The sequence below is a fragment of the Dromiciops gliroides genome, chromosome 1 (genome assembly GCF_019393635.1).
Source record: "Dromiciops gliroides isolate mDroGli1 chromosome 1, mDroGli1.pri, whole genome shotgun sequence".
Taxonomy (NCBI): Eukaryota; Metazoa; Chordata; class Mammalia; order Microbiotheria; family Microbiotheriidae; genus Dromiciops; species Dromiciops gliroides.
In genome coordinates this window covers 489369556-489387517 of record NC_057861.1, presented here as the reverse complement: position 1 = coordinate 489387517, position 17962 = coordinate 489369556, and the positions used below count along the sequence as shown (strand labels likewise).

Genomic DNA, 17962 nt, shown 5'->3' with positions numbered 1-17962 from the left:
TCTTTTTGTTGTTCCTAACATGAAATATATCCTGACTCAGTGCCTTTTCACTGGTTCCCACCCCCCAGTCCCTACCTGCCTTCTGGTTTTATTCAAGCTAATTTAAAGTGTGGACCCAGTAAGTCTCCGTAAGAGCTTGGTGTTATTATGCCCCATATCCTAGGATCAGTTTCTTACAAGGTCATCATGGTCTCCTTTTCCCTGCCACAGCCTTAAGAGTGATGTGCCTGAGCCTCCTTAGGGACATCTCCACCTGTATCTTTCCCCTGTTATTTCCCACCTCTGTTAGCCCTTGTAGCAGGGTAAGGAGGTTGGCAGACTACTATGATGCCCCTCCCCATTGTTCTTATCTAGCTTCTTCTGAGCCCCAAGGACTGAAACATTGCATTAGCTCCTTTTCCACTGAGGGGCTGCTCTGCTCTGGACCTTATCTGATTAAGGCAGTGCTGAGTGAGCCTGGTTCTAATGAGAGAGGCAAGTCTCCATTTTCTTACACATTATATCACTAACTCTGGCACCTCAGGGATGATTTACTTAAAGTTAGGGTTTGGGCTTGTGCCCAATGCTTCTAATGAGGAAAAAGAAAGGTATTCAATTTATACTATGAATCAGGTAGTTAAATCTTACACACAAAAGAAATGCTAAACACAAATTACTTAAAAGTATGCATTAACGGAAAGATTCAAAATAGTCTCTAGTAACCTAACTTATAACTACAATTCTACTACATATCCCTGAAATTTTATTTAAACCCTATCTAAATGTAAGGCATTTGGGGGTACTGCTGAGTTGACATTTTATATCTCACCTTGGCTCTGCACTGTGTCCCTCCTAGCTGGTTTCTTGTGGAAAAGCCAAAATTAGATTTGAACTCATCCTCTTTTTGGTGATCATCTGTGCCAAGAGCACTGAAATAATTGACAGCAACTTCTCCTCTTCCGTCCAGTTACCTCAAACCAAAACATCCAGCACCACAGAAGCTTTCAAACTCATAAGGTAACCTCTAAACTTGGATTCATTGATCCAGAAATCAATATTCATTCATCTAAAATCAATAAAAAGCCATCACAGATGAGTCAACCCAAAACTCAAGATGAAGCTCATCTAGGTAGGATGTGAAATTTTGCTGCCATTCATTCACAGCCATATGGCAACTGGGGCTGGGGATAGGACAAGCTGTCTTTCCCCAACTCTTATAGGAAGGAACTCAAAACAGATTTAACACAATCCACAGCAGGGAAGGGTAAGGGATAAAAGGGAAGGGGAGCAGAGAGGGAAGGACAGAAGACATTCTCCTTTCAAAGGTCTACAGAGGCACTGTCTCTTCCAGATTATTAGCCAATAAGGTATTCCTTTATTATCTCTAAAGTGCCAAGCCCCTCTCAGTGTTGTCACATACATGGTGGGAAACATCAGGCTTCATTTTCCTCAAAGGGTACAAATGCATACCTAGTATATACCAGAATCAGGGACACCAGCATTGTACATACCCTGTTCAAACCACAGTTATACTCACCTTCCTTTCTATCCTCCCTTGCCTGCCTTTATAGTTAAGCTATAGAGCCTTCTCTTGAACATGCCAAATAAAAGGACCCATTGCTTTTTGTATCAACTGGACCATTGGATTCTTCTGGGAAGTCCTTTCAGTTCCAGTCACATACCTTGACTTTTGCGTTGTGAATACTCTTCCCCATCCTCTTTCCTCTTGGTTCCCTTTGCCCCATTTTTTCCTTTATTTCTCTGAAACATCTTTTTGAAACATTTAGCTATCTAGCTAATGGAGTACTCTAAGGGCTCTCCCATTTTGTCAGAGTAGCATGGGTAATCAAGAGAACTCCTGATCAATTTGGTGGGTGCTCCAATCTACATCATGTTATTATATGATATATAACTTTGTTTGAAGGGAGCATCTCTGGAAGAATTAAACAAGTCAATTAACCCCTGGCTGGAAAACAACCAAGAGGATGTGAGACACCTTGCTGAGAGGACACAGAAAACTTCTCTGGTTAACAGTGAAGGGGGGACAGGGTCTTTCTTAAAGATGATTGGGGGGCAGCTAGGCGGAGCAGCGAATAAAGCACCAGCCCTGGATTCAGGAGGACCTGAGTTCAAATTCGGCCTTGGACACTTGACACTTACTAGCTGAGTGACCCTGAGCAAGTCACTTAACCCTCATTGCCCCACCAAAAAAAAAAAAAAAAAGATGATTGATATCTGAGAATCAAGAGAAATAGACTCTTGTTAAAGGACCCTCCCTACTCTTTGACACATAGGAATGAACTAGAAGAAACAGCACTTCCTTTTGTGGACCCTTCTCCTTTTACCAAACCTTTCTATCCTTGGACTTCTAGCAAAAGAGGAATGAAAGGATTTCTCTTCCCCTGTTCCTCCAGCAGCAATGGTGACTTGATAGCAGAAGCACATGGCAATAGGAAACATATACTTGCCTAGGTAAGACTGAGAATAGAGTTTCTTGAACTTCCAGTTTCTGTCTACTTCTTGTGTTTCTGTTTCCTTTTTGGGGCACAGCTTAGCAACTAGAAATCCTGAAAAGACATTTCCAACTTTGGGATTACCTTGGGAATAATCTTGAATATGAGAGTTCCAGACTTTCTGACTTGGGCAAAAGTCAGCCAGAGGGAGAATATTTCCTTTTACATCCACTTTTCGAAGAAGAGAATGGACAACATTATCCTGCACCTAGAAGTATGATAAGACCATACAACAAAGGGCCCAGGGAATCTGAACCTTGCCCACCGTCCATGCTGGTTGCTTTGAATTGTTTAAATAGTACATGTTGTGTATAACTGGTATCATATCGCTAGTATTCTCAATGAGTGGGAGAGGTCCTGGAGGGAGAGGGAGAATCTAGAGCTCAAAATCTAAATTTTTATTCCTCAAAAGTATTTTTATTTTTTCCTATTACATTTATTTTTTTCAATAAGAAATATTTTTATTTAAAGTTTTGAATGCCAAATTTTATCCCTCCTTCACTTCCTCCCTCCCTCCCTCCTCCCTGAGGTGCTAAGCAATCAGATATAGATTATACATGTGCAATTATGTAAAACATGACCATATTAGTCATTTTGGATAAAAACTGAATAAAAGAAAAGATGAAAGAGAGTGAAAAATAGCATGCTTCAGTCTGTGTTTAATAGATATCAGTTCTTTCTTTGGAGGTGGATAGTATGCTTCATCATTAGTCCTTTGGGATTATCTCGGATCATTGTATTTCCAATTACATTTAAAGATTGTTTTCAACATTCATTTTTGTAAGATTGTGAGTTCCAAATATTTTCTCTCTCTTCCTTCCCTCCCTCCTCCTGAAGCCAGCAATCTGATATAGATTATACATTACAATCATGTTAAACATATTTCCATGGTAGTCATGTTGTGAGATAAGAATCAGAACAAAAGGGAAAAAAAGTAAGAAAGAAGAAACAGCAACAACAAAAAAGAACAACAACGAAAGTGAAATTAGTATGCTTCAGTCTGCATTCAGACTCCATAGTTCTTTTTTTCTGGATGTGGAGAGCATTTTCCACCATGAGTTTTTTGGCATGGTCTTTCATCATTGTACTTAGCTGAGACAAGCTAAGTCTATCACAGTTGATCATCACACAATGTTGTTAATACTGTGTACAATGTTCTCTTGGTTCTGCTCATTTCAGTCAACATCAATTCATGAAAATCTTTGCATGTTTTTCAGAAATATGCCTGCTCATCATTTCTTTTTTTGTTCCTACTCATCATTTCTTTCTTTCTTTTTTTTTCTGCTCATCATTTCTTACGGCACAATAATATGGAACTAAAAAATCGTAAATGAATGTTAAATTCTTTTTAATAGTGCATGTTAGGGGCAGCTAAGTGGCGCAGTGGATAAATCAACAGCCCTGGATTCAGGAGTACCTGAGTTCAAAATCTGGCCTCAGACACTTGACACTAGTTGTGTGACCCTGGGCAACTCACTTAACCCTCATTGCCCTGTAAAAAAAAAAATATATATATATATATATATATATATGTATGTATGTATGTATATATGTATGTATGTATGTATGTATGTGTATATGTGTATATGTATGTGTGTATAGTGCATGTTAGAGGTGAATTCAAAATATTTATTTATCAGGGCCACAAGAATATTTTACCTTCCAGGTGGAATATAATGAGCGCCTTGGCCACGTGTGTGTCTCTCTGCTTGTAACTGCTTTGTAAGTCCATTCCTTGGTGTTCCTGGGTGTATTTGTGAAAGAGTTCACTCCAGTTTTACAAGGGAGATTTTTTTGTTATTGCTACTTTTCTTACTATAACATTTCACTGGATACCTTTGTATTGAGCTAATTTTAGCCTCTGGCTATCATGTATGAGGGCTGGTGAGTAATTAGACTTAGGAGTTTAGACCCACATAGTATCTTCCAACTGGGCCAGCCATCCTCTGGGGTATTCAACCTCTGAGTATCATTTAAGGAGGGGTGCCCCCAGGTGATGCCCTTATGAGGTAGAAATTAAAATATAAATATAACTAGGAATACTTTATATTGGGTTCTACTATATTCAAGCCTTGTGGATCATTTCCAATTGTTTGTAGCCTGGGTGTGGCATTGAGCCCAATTCTCCCCAGCCATCTTTATTTCTGCTTTGGGACCGGCTTACTCACCCTACCTGGCAGGTCAGGGAGGGGTCTCCAGACACAAAACTAAAATTCACTCTTTTAGAGTTCTAGGGTTTGTAAACCAAGGCAGATGCTCTCTTTAAGGAATTTAGGTCTATCTTTTCCCCAAATGAGGAAGATACCTGGAGAAAACAGAGGTCAGTTTTCTAGATCTAACCAGAGGAAGATGACGCCTGTATATTAAAGGTTTTTTCTTTAATTAAGCAGGGAAGTTGGCTAAAAAATAGAGTGGTAGATCAATGGAATAGGCTAGGCTCAGGAAATGCAGTAGTAAATGACACTAGTAATGTAGTGTTTGATAAACCCAAAGACTCCAGCTTCTGGGATAGGAACTCAGTATTTGACAAAAACTGCTGGGAAAACTGGAAGATAGTATGGCAGAAATTAGGCATAGACCAACATCTTACACCTTATACTAAAATAAGGTCAAAATGGATACATGATTTAGACATAAGAGGTGATACCATAGGTAAATTAGGAGAGAAAGGAATAGTATACCTATCAGATCTTTGGAAAGGAAAACAGTTTTTGACCAAACAAGAGATAGAGTATATTATAAAATGCAAAATGGATGATTTTGATTATATTAAATTAAAAAATTTTTGTACAAACAGAAGCAATGCATCCAAAATTGGAAGGGAGGTAGAAAGCTGGGAAACAATTTTTGAGGCCAGTGCTTCTGATAAAGGCCTCATCTCTAAAATATATAGGGAATTAAATCAAATTTATACGAATCCAAGTCATTCCCCAATTGAGAAATGGTCAAAGGATATGAACAGGCAGTTTTCTGATGAAGAAACCAAAGCTATCTATTCCCATATGAAAAAATGCTCTAAATCTCTAATGATTAGAGAGATGCAAATTAAAACAACTCTGAGGTACCACCTGACACCTATCAGATTGGCTAAAATGACAAAAAAGGAAGATAATAAATGTTGGAGAGGCTGTGGGAAAATTGGAACACTAATGCATTGTTGGTGGAGCTGTGAGCTGATCCAACCATTCTGGAGAGCAATTTGGAATTATGCCCAAAGGGCGATAAAGCTGTGCATACCCTTTGACCCAGCAATCCCACTTTTAGGTCTTTTGCCCAAAGAAATCATGGAAGGGGGAAAGGGACCCACATGTACAAAAATATTTATAGCTGCTCTTTACGTGGTAGCAAGGAATTGGAAGTTGAGGGGGTGCCCATCAATTGGGGAATGGCTGGACAAGTTGTGGTATATGAATACAATGGAATACTATTGTGCTGTAAGAAATGATGAGCAGGAAGAGTTCAGAGAAACCTGGAGGGTCTTACGTGAGCTGATGATGAGTGAGATGAGCAGAACCAGAAGAACATTGTACACAGTATCATCAACATTGAGTGTTGACCTACTGTGATGGACTATATTCTTCTCACCAATGCAATGGTACAGAAGAGTTCCAGGGAACTCATGATAGAAGAGGATCTCCAAATCCAAGAAAAAAAAAGAAAGAAAGAACTGTGGAGTATAGATGCTGATTGAACCATATTATTTCTTTTGTTTTGGGTGCTGTTGGTTTTTTTTTTCTTTCTATTTTGAGGTTTTGCATCACTGCTCTGATTCTTTCTCTTGTAACAGGATTAATGCAGAAATAGGATTAATGTTATTATGTGTATATATATGTGTGTGTGTATATATATATCTATATGTATATGTATAGAGATATATAGATATAACCTATATCAGATTACCTGCTGTCTAGGGGAGGGGGGAGGGAGGGGTGGGAGGGAGAAAAATCTGAAATTGTAAAGCATGTATAAACAAAAGTTGAGAACTATCTTTACATGTAATGGAAAAAATAAAATACCTCATACATTAAAAAAATAAATAAATAAAAAATTAAGCAGGGAAGTAAAACATGCTCCTGGGAACTGCCCAGCCTATGTTGAGCACACCCCCCTTCCCACTACCACCATGTAATGGATGGTGAGAGTCTATATACTTTTCAAACAAAGGAAGGCAGAGAAATGGGGAGAAAAGGTGATCAAGGAGCCCTGTTCCCAAGAGGAAGGGGAGATCCAGGAGGAATTCCAGGTATCAATCAGAGCTGTAGCCCTTTGATACAAAGATCAAAATGCATTCTTGGTGATAAGCAGTTCACAATTCAAGGCTAGAGCACAATGAGATAAGAGGAGGTCTCCAAAAACCACAAGCCAGAATGTATTTGAAAGCCAATAGTCAAGAGAGTCTCTGAAGATAAGGATATCTCCTGAAGGTTCATAAACCGGCAAATGGCTCAGGGTTTGCTTCAAAGCTGGTATGAGCTTAATTGGCTTCAGAGTTGCTGATTTTCTGCATGTCCAGCTGAGTTTACTCTTGGTCACGGGAAAGGATTGTTGGTATGTCAAGCTGATGTAGGAGGCAAAAAGGGGTTAATAGAAAAACCTAAGACCCAAGCTCTAATTCAGATATTAGCTCTAAAAGGGAGTCAGACCCCAGTTAAAGGATAACTTATGCTAGGTTCTCGTACCCACAGTGATCAGTACCCATAACGGGACCATAAAGGCTCAGGTCAAAGAATAATAAAGGAAATGACAAGAGTATAGAAATTGTAATGAAAAATAGAGATATTTTGAAACTAGCCATGGGAATCAGAAAGAACCATGCGCAGAAAAGGCCAAATTTGTCCCCAGATTCACCTTATGACGTGTAAACCCCCAAAACACACCTCCACAGAAAAAGGTACCCGCCTCAGGAGTTGGCTTAGGACCCCAGGAACTCCAAATTAGGATAAGCCCTCCCTTGTACCTCCCCAAGGTGGAGATTATTATAATGACACTGATAAACAATTTATTCATACTATAAATATAACTGTCTTTTCTTTCACTATTCTAGAGATACCTTTCCACTATTCTGGTTCTCTCCCTGTGATCACTCACAGTATTGCAATAAAACTTGGGAAACTGAGTCACTGGGTCTTGTAATTCTTTTGGGACAATCAATTTGATCCCAAATTTCATCCCACATCAAAGCCACTATCTTAACTAATACAGCCAGTGCTCATACATCCCTTCTTTGATAACTGGGGAGCTCAAGCACAAATTCACTTGTAAAGGTTCAGGGTAGGCATTGGGGGATATTCTCTGCTACTAGCCATTTTAGCCCCTAAACCTCCTCCAGTATGATTTCCATTTATAAAAAGCAGTCACAATGACACCATTAACTTTTTCTTTGTTTTTGCAGGGCGATGAGGGTTAAATGACTTGCACTGGGTCACACAAGTAGCAAGTGTCAAGTGTCTGAGGTCAGATTTGAACTCAGGTCCTCCTGAATCCAGGGCTGGTGCTTCATCCATTGGTCACCTAGCTGCCCCATCCATTAACTCTTTTTTTTTTTTTTTGTGGGGAAATGGAGGTTAAGTGACTTGCCCAAGGTCACACAGCTAGTAAGTGTCAAATGTCTGAGGCTGAATTTGAACTCAGGTACTCCTGAATCCAGGGCCAGTGCTTTATCCATTGCGCCCCCATTAACTCTTAAACAAAATAAAAATTACTAAATAAGAAGGCAGGGGCAAGAACAATCATAGCATTTCCTAAATAGAAAGCAAAAGCAGGCAAAATAGAAGGGCACCCCTCCTTAACTGATACTGAGAAGTTGAATACCCCAGTTGGGTCCAAGTTCCTAAGACTAATTACTTACCATCCCTCATCAACGATAGCCAGAGGCTACAATTAGCTCAATGCAAAGGTATCCAGTGAAATGGTATAGCAACATAACAATGCATCCATAAATCAGGGTCACACTTTCCCACTTTAATGCATATTCTGTTCTAGACTGAGGAAATACATTTACAGAAACCCAGGAGTAGGGCACATCTTCCTGTGAAGGGTTTGGATATGGCACTGTTAGCTGAAAACAAAATCCGGAAATGAAATAATTTAGAAAGGGAATCCCATGCATTTAAAGGAAAACAGGATGCTGGAGTTCTCTGTTAGGTCACACTCTATACCACACATCACCAGCTCCTGTCCCTTCCTTTTTCCTCCGGATCAAACCACTTCTTAGCTACTTTCAGGCTGCTGCAGTGTTAATTAAGTAATTTGTTAATTAGCAAAGCTGCAACATTAAACTCTTTCAGTGAAAAAGTAACCCTAAACCTGGGGTCTTCAGCTTTCTAGATCTATTTCCTTGCTTGAATGCTGAAGTAGTTAAGTTCTTTCTGTGACAAGCAATTAATTCCCTTATTAAACCATAAAACTTCAAAGTTCTCAGATCTACTCTTTGGGAGCTCTGAGGAGTTTTGGGTTTTGTTGTATGTTTTTTCTCTCTCTCAAGCTGGATCGCTATGCTGTAGACAGGGATAAAGGGCAATAAAATCCAGCCAGCTCTCCTCTAGTGAGCTCCTAGCCGCTGCAGAGCCTGCTGGGCTCTTAGCTGATTCAGACCAACCTAGTTTTTCTTATCTTCTGTTCTGTCTCTTTCAAGTAGCAGGGGGTAACGTCTGCCATCAGCTCCTTTCATTGGGGGGAGGGGCTGCTGTGTCTTTTTATCCTTCAGATCTCTAGAACTCTGGACTGCTCATCTTTTCATCTCCTATGGTTCCTAAAGCCTCAAATCAGGGCCTCTCCCATGATTAGTGACCTATCTCTAACTTAGATTTAATAAACTGCAAATCTACAATTCACTCTGGTATAACAGAAATGAATATACAATTTCCCATAATTCCCAAATAGTTTTGTGATTTATAGTTATGCAGCCATAGCCTTCAAAACTTTGAAAATAGTCAATGTAGATGAACTCATAGACTACAATGTCTTACAGCTATCTTCATCTTAGGTTGATACTTGTTCTTTTGACCTGCCTTCACAGTAATCTCAGTATATTTATCTGTGGGACAGTTTTCTCTTGGGTCTTTAGAACCATCTCAAATTGCTTTTTTCACCAAATGTCCTTTTTCTGCCCATTTCAGAAATACTCATGTACAAAATGGGGCACGATTTTACATAGATATTGTCTGGTTTTTTTATTTTGGTTTGTCTTGTTTTTGCTAATTCTGGGAAATTTTCCTCAACAATTTCCTACAACATAGTGTTCAGATTCTTTCCCCTTCTCCTCCTCACCCTTCCCATTCCCCCACTCCCTTCCCCCCTCCTCCCCCCCAGCACTACCATGTAGAAGGCATCCTTGGTGTGGTATTTTGTATCTTCCTGTGAAGGTTTTGGATATGGCTCTGTTAACTGAGAACAAAAACCGGAAATGAAATAATTTAGACAGAAATTTATTAAGTCATCTAGCAGAGGGGAGAGTTGAAAAAGGTGTGTCCCACTTCCCCCAAGTGTCTGTATATTACACATTAAATAGGATTCAAACAAAGGAAAGAGGAAACAGTAGCAGATTGGCTAGCAGATAAGACATGTGAGTGCTTGAGATATATAACAGGAGAAAACTCATAGTCCTTATTTCAATCTTCAGATCTGACTGGGTTTCTGTTCAATATAACCTAAGTCCTGAATTAAGCATTAAACACATCTTAGAATCTAGGTAGCTAGCTTTCCCAGCATGGGGTTAGGTTCAAACAATTCCATAAAGTTTTCCCACAACCCTTAGAGACTTTTAAGGTGACTGAGACATAGCAGGTGCTGAATAAATTTGTGCTTTCTTAATTGATGGGTATTGTTAATAGGGCTTATCTCCATGATGAATTTGTTGGCTCCCACTGTTGTGGGCTGAGCTGTTTTAGAAGTCATCCCTAGGAGGCAGCTAGGTGGCAATTAGGTGGCTCAGTGGATTCAGGAAGACCTGAGTTCAAATCTGAGCTCAGACACTTGACACTTACCCTGGGCAAGTCACTTAACCCTCATTGCCCCACCCAAAAGAAGAAGAAGAAGAAGAAGAAGAAGAAGAAGAAGAAGAAGAAGAAGAAGAAGAAGAAGAAGAAGAAGAAGAAAGTCATCCCTTCGTATCCCTTCTTGTTGGTCAAGAAAAGGGAGCTAGCAGACCTTTTCTTACCCTTTTGTTCAGTTGTCTTTCAGAGGGAGACAGCAAATAAAGGAAGTCTTGCAGGGAATGGAGGGGGAGATGGAATTTGAGTGTCCCCTCTCCTTCTGTCATTAATGATTGCCTTAAGGCACATAATGATTGAACTGCATGTGCTCAAGGCCATATGGCTGAGAGAGTTCCTGGACTCCAGAGAACAACCAACCATAACCTCCTACTAGTTGGCACATTGGATAGAGTTCTTATCCTGGAGTCCGAGTTTAAACCTGGCCAAGTCACTCAACATCTATCTATATGCCTCAGTTTCCTCAACTGTGAAATAGGAATAATAAGAGCACCTACTTCCAAGGATGAGATATTTATAAAGTACTTAGCACATAGCTGACACCAAAAAGATGGCAGATTCAGGGCAGTGGTAGAATATTAAGGGTTCCTAGAGCAGAAGCAGAACCTGAAAGTAACCTGAAAGTAGATTCTGGACAATATCAATCCTGAACCCCAACCCTCAGGTTTGAAGAAGTTTTTGAGCAGCTTAGTTGCTTTGTGGGTAACCCCCTAATTCTAGAGTGTGGGGGTCTTGCCTTCTATCAAGAGAATCACGATCCTTGGTAATATAATACCTGCATGGCCCCTGAGGGGGATCAGTGTCAAGAGGACCAAAACCTTAATGTGGAGGAACAAAGGATGTGGACTTGGCACTCTGCTAATTGAGTGTGGATCGTTCAGCTGGGGTGGGTCTGATGGGAAGGGGCTGTCTATCTAGCAATCACAAGAGTACTTTCCTTCTGGGGGAGTCTTAGATCTTAGAGTAGTGTCATAAGTCTGTATGGGTAGCTGTGAGGTAAAAAGAGAATGCATTGGAACGTCAGGATATTGTCTTTCCTAGTTTGTTTCCCTTCCAAGGGGTAACCAAACGACTTAGTATGCTATGAATCCAGGAGGACTATCTCCTTCCTTGTGGAAAGAGATGAATTAGTGATATTTTAGTGTCACAGGGGATAATCTGGAATGGAGAAGTACTTAATTTCCTGTCATTCTTTCCTATATTCAGCAGCAAAAGCCTGTCTAAATAAATGATTTCATGCTAGGGAGGAAAAATGTAAACCTATGCACAAAACTTACACATCCAAATGGAATGTACCAAAGCATACTCTTTACAACAGAGGTGTCAAACACACAGTCCTTTGGCTGCAGGGGGCCCACAAAACTCCCGTGTGCAGCCTGAACCAGATTAATGTAATTGGGACATTTTTTTACTTGTAACATTTTAATTTATTTTTCCTCTTTTTTCTAATCTTAATCACTTTTTATTTTTTCCGGTAACATATAAAGAGAGTTTTCAACATCGTTTTTATAAGATTTTGAGTTCCAAATTTTTCTCCTTCCCTCCCCCTTCCCCAAGATGGCAAGCAATCTGATATAGGCCATATATGTACAATCATATTGAACATATTTCCACATTAGTCTATTTTTTTAAAAAGACTTTTTTATTTAAATTCTGAGTTAGAAATTCTATCCTCCCCCCACCTCCTTTCCGGGGATGATAAGCAATCAGATATAGGTTTTATATGTGCAATTATGTAAAACATTGTAAATGGAAAACATTTAACCAAGTAAACAAAAATACAATAAAACAGATAATATTACATCTTGAAACTAAGTCAATGTGTGGTCTGCAGAGATTGTTATGTATGGTTCAATGACCCCAGTTTCTATTTGAATTTGACTGATCTGCAACAAAATGAGGTGCCCAGAAGTCTGGAAATGGGGGATACTGAAAATCTTCAAAAACCTGTGTCCTGTCAACTTGTGGGAAAATAACACCACTAGAGATAGCTTCCCAGCTATCCCCATTTATATAAGAAAGGCTTCATCTCCGAGCAGCTAGGTGGCGCAGTGGATAGAACACCGGCCCTGGAGTCAGGAGTACCTGAGTTCAAATCCGGCCTCAGACACTTAACACTTACTAGCTGTGTGACCCTGGGCAAGTCACTTAACCCCAATTGCCTCACCAAAAAAAAAAAAAAAAAAGCTTCATCTCAAATGTATCACAGTCATACTTCACCAATTCTCTAGGGAGGTGATTGGTGGGGAAACAAGGTGTTATCTGTTACCTCTGCTCCCATAGCTATGGTTTGAGATCTTTGAGCACTGCCCACTGGTTGAAAGAGCAAAGGAGAAAGGGGGAAAAAAAAGAGCAAAGGAGAGAGAAAAGAGAAAGACAATATGACTCATCCCATGGTTGATGTGTTAAATTTATTGGGCCTTTTGTTATAAAGATAGGGGCTTGCTCTCATGGCCTTAGTTGGTCTCTTAAACAAAAACAACAAAAACCAAAAAACCTATCTCATAGCCTAGGAGTCCAGAACCAGAAGTCAAATAGCCATGAATTCTTTACAGGTGTTATGACTAAATAAAGAACATATTGCTGATTGCTTATATTCTGATTTGCTTTTTAAATTTCAAGACTTTGAAGCTGCTATAGATGCAGTAATCACATTAACATTAACTCAGATCTATTTATTTAATGATTCATATGTTGGGATATCTTGAATATCTGAGATAGGTCATGTGGATACATTTGTATGTATATTTATATTTTCAATACCCTGTGCCTGTCTGAGGATTGGGTGGCGCTGAGAGAAGAGGGATCAGCTCTCTTTAGGTCATTTGTGTGATTCTAGCTGAGAGACAAAAACAGGGACAGAGACAGAGAGAAAAGGTAGGTGATGCCAACCTCTCTTCAGGTTGACGAAGAGAGAAAAAGACTGGGGTATTCTTGGCAGAGACACTAGAGCGATTTGCCATTTATTTCCTTCTCCAGCTCATTTTACAGATGAGGAAACTGAGGCAAACATGCCCAGGGTCACACAGCTAGTAAGCTAGTGTCCGAGGCCAGATTTGAACTCAGGAAGATGATTCTTCCTGACTCCAGGCCCTGCACTCTATCCACTGCCACCCAGCTGCCTCGTTTCCCTTTTAACAGGGGGGATGTGGGGGGGGGGGAGGGACGAAACTAGAGGGTGGTGCTATTAAGTCTGGAGAATCTTAGGATTCTTTAGTGAGAATCGTTTTGTCAACTTTGAGTTATTTTTGAGTATAACAAACCCATGGGATGGCGGGAGGGGGAGAGCAGGACACTTCATTCTTCCACTAAGGGAAGAGTTCAATCCCCAGGGACTTGGGGGGGGGGGAGGCTAGCCTCCCAAAGAAGGGTCAGGTTCTTTTTCTCATTGTTTATGGCTCTTTAAACCTCCACTGGAGAACCCTGGAGAAAAATCACTTAAAGTTTAGGTATAATTGAAATCTAGGGTCTCCCCAAAAGACATAGAAACTTACTTAATGTATAATGTAGATCAGGTATAGGAAAGCTATTTGTATCTCCCTGAACAAAAGAAATCCTTAAGTCACAAAAGACTGATAATTATACAATGCCGAAGACAAAACATAATACAGTAGCAAATATATTCTCCCAGGGGATTGATACTTTTTTCTTCTTTTAAATAAAATTTTATTTTTTCTGATTCCATGTAAAGACAATTTATAACATTCATTTTTGGTTTTTTGTTTTTTTTAGTGAGGCAATTAGGGTTAAGTGACTTGCCTAGGGTCACACAGCTAGTAAGTGTCAAGTGTTTGAGGCCGGATTTGAACTCAGGTACTCCTGACTCCAGGACTGGTGCTCTGTCCACTGCGCCACCTAGCTGCCCCATTATAACATTCATTTTTAAATAAATTTTGAGTTCCAAATTTTCTCCCTCCTTCCCCCTAAGATGGTAAGCAATTTGATATGTTATATATGTGCATTCATGTAAAACACATTTCCATATTAGTCATGTTGTGAAAGAGGAAAGAATAAAAGGAAAAACTACCAAAAAAAAAATAAAGTGAAAGTAGTACACTTCGATCTGCATTCAGACTCCATCATTTTTTTCTCTGGATGTGGATAGCATTTTCCATCATAAGTCTTTTGGAATTGTCTTGGATCATTGTGTTGCTGAGAGGAGCTAAGTTGTTCATAGTCGATCATTGCACAATGTTGCTGTTAATGTGTACGATGTTCTCCTGGTTCTGCTCACTTCACTTCGGTTCATGTCTTTCCAGGTTTTTCTGAAATCTGCCCGCTCACCATTTCTTATAGCACAAAAGTATTCATATACCACAACTTGTTCAGCCATTCCCAAATTGATGGGCATCCCCTCAATTTCCAATTTATCACCACAAAAAGAAATATTTTTGCTCACGTAGGTCCCTTTCCCTTTTTTATGATCTCTTTGGGATACAGACCTAGTAGTAGTATTGCTGGATCAAAGAGTATGCACAGTTTGCCCTTTGGGCATAGTTCCAGATTGCTAAAAGGGTACTTAAAACACTAAGATGTGGAGCACTTCCTGGAGCTGTTGAATAGGCATTTTACTTTCACCTCAGCTTTGTTCTGTTAGAACTGCTCCCTCAAGATCTATGTGTTCTGGTCAGCCGGGACAGGTCAGGGCTTCTATTTATCATCCCTTCGAGGTTGTCTTATCTAAAATGGATACAGTTGCAGAAACTTACTACTGATGTCAGTCATCCCCACCTCAGGGAACCAGAGCTCCTGAACTTTCAATGTCACAAGGATGCCTTCAAAGGTGAGAAGTCTATTTCAGGATCACTTAATTTAGACTCATTGGACTTATATTCTAAGAGAGAGAATAACAAGCAGGAGAGGCAGCCAGGGGCCTAAGGCCCAAGCTTGGACTTGCCTAAGCAGTACATCTCATTCCAGAGCAGCTCTTCCTCTTCCATCCCACATCCCTTGATGCTGCCAGAGGAACTAAGGAATTACTGAGTTCTCAGTACTGAACCACAGTGGCCCATGGCCCACCAAAAGTAGCACAGCTCAGCTCCATACATGCACCATGAAATGTACTCCAATCAAATTCACTGCCACCCCGTCTCCTTTGTGTTTGCAGAACAAGGCAGAATTGTTGCATCTTTGGAGTCTTTTGCATTTTTTTTTTTTTGGTGAGGTGGCATAAGTTTATACTGTACCTAATCAATGTATTTGTTACCTTGAGTTCTTGTACAGGAGACTTCGATGAAGAGGTGCAGGTTCAAGGAAAGGGTCAAGAGTCATCTACTTCGCACTTTTCCTAGAGCCTAACCTGTTTATTTTTTTGTTGTAGTTTTTAAAGGTCACCGTCTTGGAAGACTAAATAACTTGGAAAAGTCAGTCTAGTCATTCAACAATCAACAAGCATCTATTAGGTGTTTACTACTAGCCAGGCACTGCGCTAAGTGCTGGGGGGTACAAAGACAGGCAAAATCCTGTTCCGCGTTCAAGGAGCACGCGTGCGGGGGGGAAAAAGTAAATGGAAACTTGCGTCTCTTTCCAGGCTTTTTGAGGGTTCCCTCCCTTGCCCTAGCCCGAGAGCTCTGAAATGAGGTGGACCCCTGGGTGGTGCAGAGGCAGTGGTAAGAGAGAGAAGCGCGCGTGCCGAGACGGGTACCAGCAACAAAGAGCAGACACCCCTCTCCCTCCCCTGCATCCCACCCTCGACTCCTGGACGCATTCCAGCCGCCAGGACTGTTAGGAATCTCCGCGAGGCCGCGGGGCGGGGATTGGGAGGCCCCGTAGCCAATCCGAGGGAGGGAAGGGGGTGGGGCCGCTTCCTGAACGCTGCGGCCACAGCGGCCAGTTTGGGTCGGGGGCAGAAGCAGCTTGGTGGGAGACCTGGCCCACCCCAGCCCGGCCCGCCCGGCCCGCACTATGGAGGAGGAGGCGGCGGCTCCGGCCCCGCGCTACTCTATAGTCCTCCTCCTGGCGGCGGCAGCTGTGGCGGAGGCCGCCGTGGGGCTGGTCCCTGGCACTTCGGGTAAGTTGAAGTGGGTTTCGGGACAGACCCCCTTCCCCAGGACTTTACCAACATGGCGGAGGGGTCTGCTCTGGGCAATGGCGGAGGGTCCCCTGAGCCCTCGACCGCGCATGGGCAGCTCCGACCCCGGCCCGCGCGGGTCGAGCCCGAGGGAGACAGCAAGGGAGTGAGGGTGGGGCCGTCCTAATCTCTTCGGGATGCTGGGCTAGGCCTCCAGTTGTAGGGAAAGCAGGGCTGTGGCGGGCCGGTGGCTCGGCCGGCCGCCTGCTCACATCTCTCCTCAGTTCGGACCTCGCACGCGAACCTCCATCTCCCGCCTCCGAGCTTTTTCCTGGCCGTCACCCGCACCTCCTCAGCTCCCACTCCCGGTTACTGTAATTCTCTCCCTTCCCTCAACTCCATCTCCAGGTTTCCCTGGCTTTCTATAAAGTCCGCGTTGAACCTTTACTTTTTGCAAGAAGCTTTCCCCCATTTTTGCTTAAATAATCATAGTCTGAGGCTACCTCCAGTTTATCCTGTATATAGTGTCCCAGAAGTCTTAGTGCAGCTTTCATCTTTCATAGAACTTTTGGGGACACCCTGAATATCTATTCTTACATAATGGTTTTCATGCTGTCTTCCCCGATTAGACCGTGAACGCCGTTAGAAAGGGGACTTACTTTTGCTTTTCTTTGCATCCCCTTAGCACAGTGCCTGGCTCACAGTAGGTACTTAATAAATTCTAGTTGCCCAACTGACTTTAGGAGACTTTAAACCTGGAGTCGACGAACAAGGATGGGGGTGATGGGGTGGGGGTGGGGGAAGTGACATCTTTATTTTCCCTGACCTGCCGAAATTAAGTTTCAGTGATTAAAAAAAACATGATTCTGGGTAGCTAGTTGGCACAGTGGATAGAGCACCGGCCCTGGAGTCAGGAGTACCTGAGTTCAAATCTGGCCTCAGACACTTAACACTTACTAGCTGTGTGACCCTGGGCAAGTCACTTAACCCCAATTGCCTCACCAAAAAACAAAACAAAACAAAAAAACAAAACCATGATTTGGAGAAGGGCTTGGTCCACAGGATTCACCAGACTGCCAAAGGGGTCCCGACACCAAAAAAGAAAGAACTTCTACCTTTGAGAGTCTGCTTTTCCCCATTCTGGCCAGGGACTTGAAGGATTTATTGTTGTTTGTATTTCCACAGGAATGGCTTTTTTTCTGAGCTGAAGAACCTCCTTCCCATCCCCTTTAAAAAAAAGAAAGAAAGAAAGTTTACTGGTCGTTGTTATGTTTTCAAAGTTGAGCAATGCTAATACTTAATTTGAATTGAGGGAGAATCCTAGCGTGGTTTTTGTTTGTTTTTTGGTGAGGACTTTGGTCTGCTTTCTGACAAGGACTAGTGCTGGTTCTACTTAGGGTGTTTGGTATAAATTTAGAATTACTTCAGAATACAACTTGAGGTACTACATATTAAAACTCACAGCTTAT

General features: G+C 41.5%; 1 protein-coding gene across 2 annotated transcripts in view; it reads left to right on the top strand.

Moving 5' to 3' along the window:
- The first annotated feature begins 16377 nt into the window (after window positions 1-16377).
- Window positions 16378-17962, top strand: part of RECK (reversion inducing cysteine rich protein with kazal motifs) — a 78557-nt gene continuing 76972 nt past the window's right edge. For both annotated transcript variants that reach the window (XM_043975560.1, XM_043975561.1), the window contains exon 1: window positions 16378-16493. In XM_043975560.1, coding sequence (XP_043831495.1) covers window positions 16388-16493 — 106 coding nt within the window. In that variant the 5' untranslated portion in view covers window positions 16378-16387. The remainder of the gene's footprint in view (window positions 16494-17962) is intronic.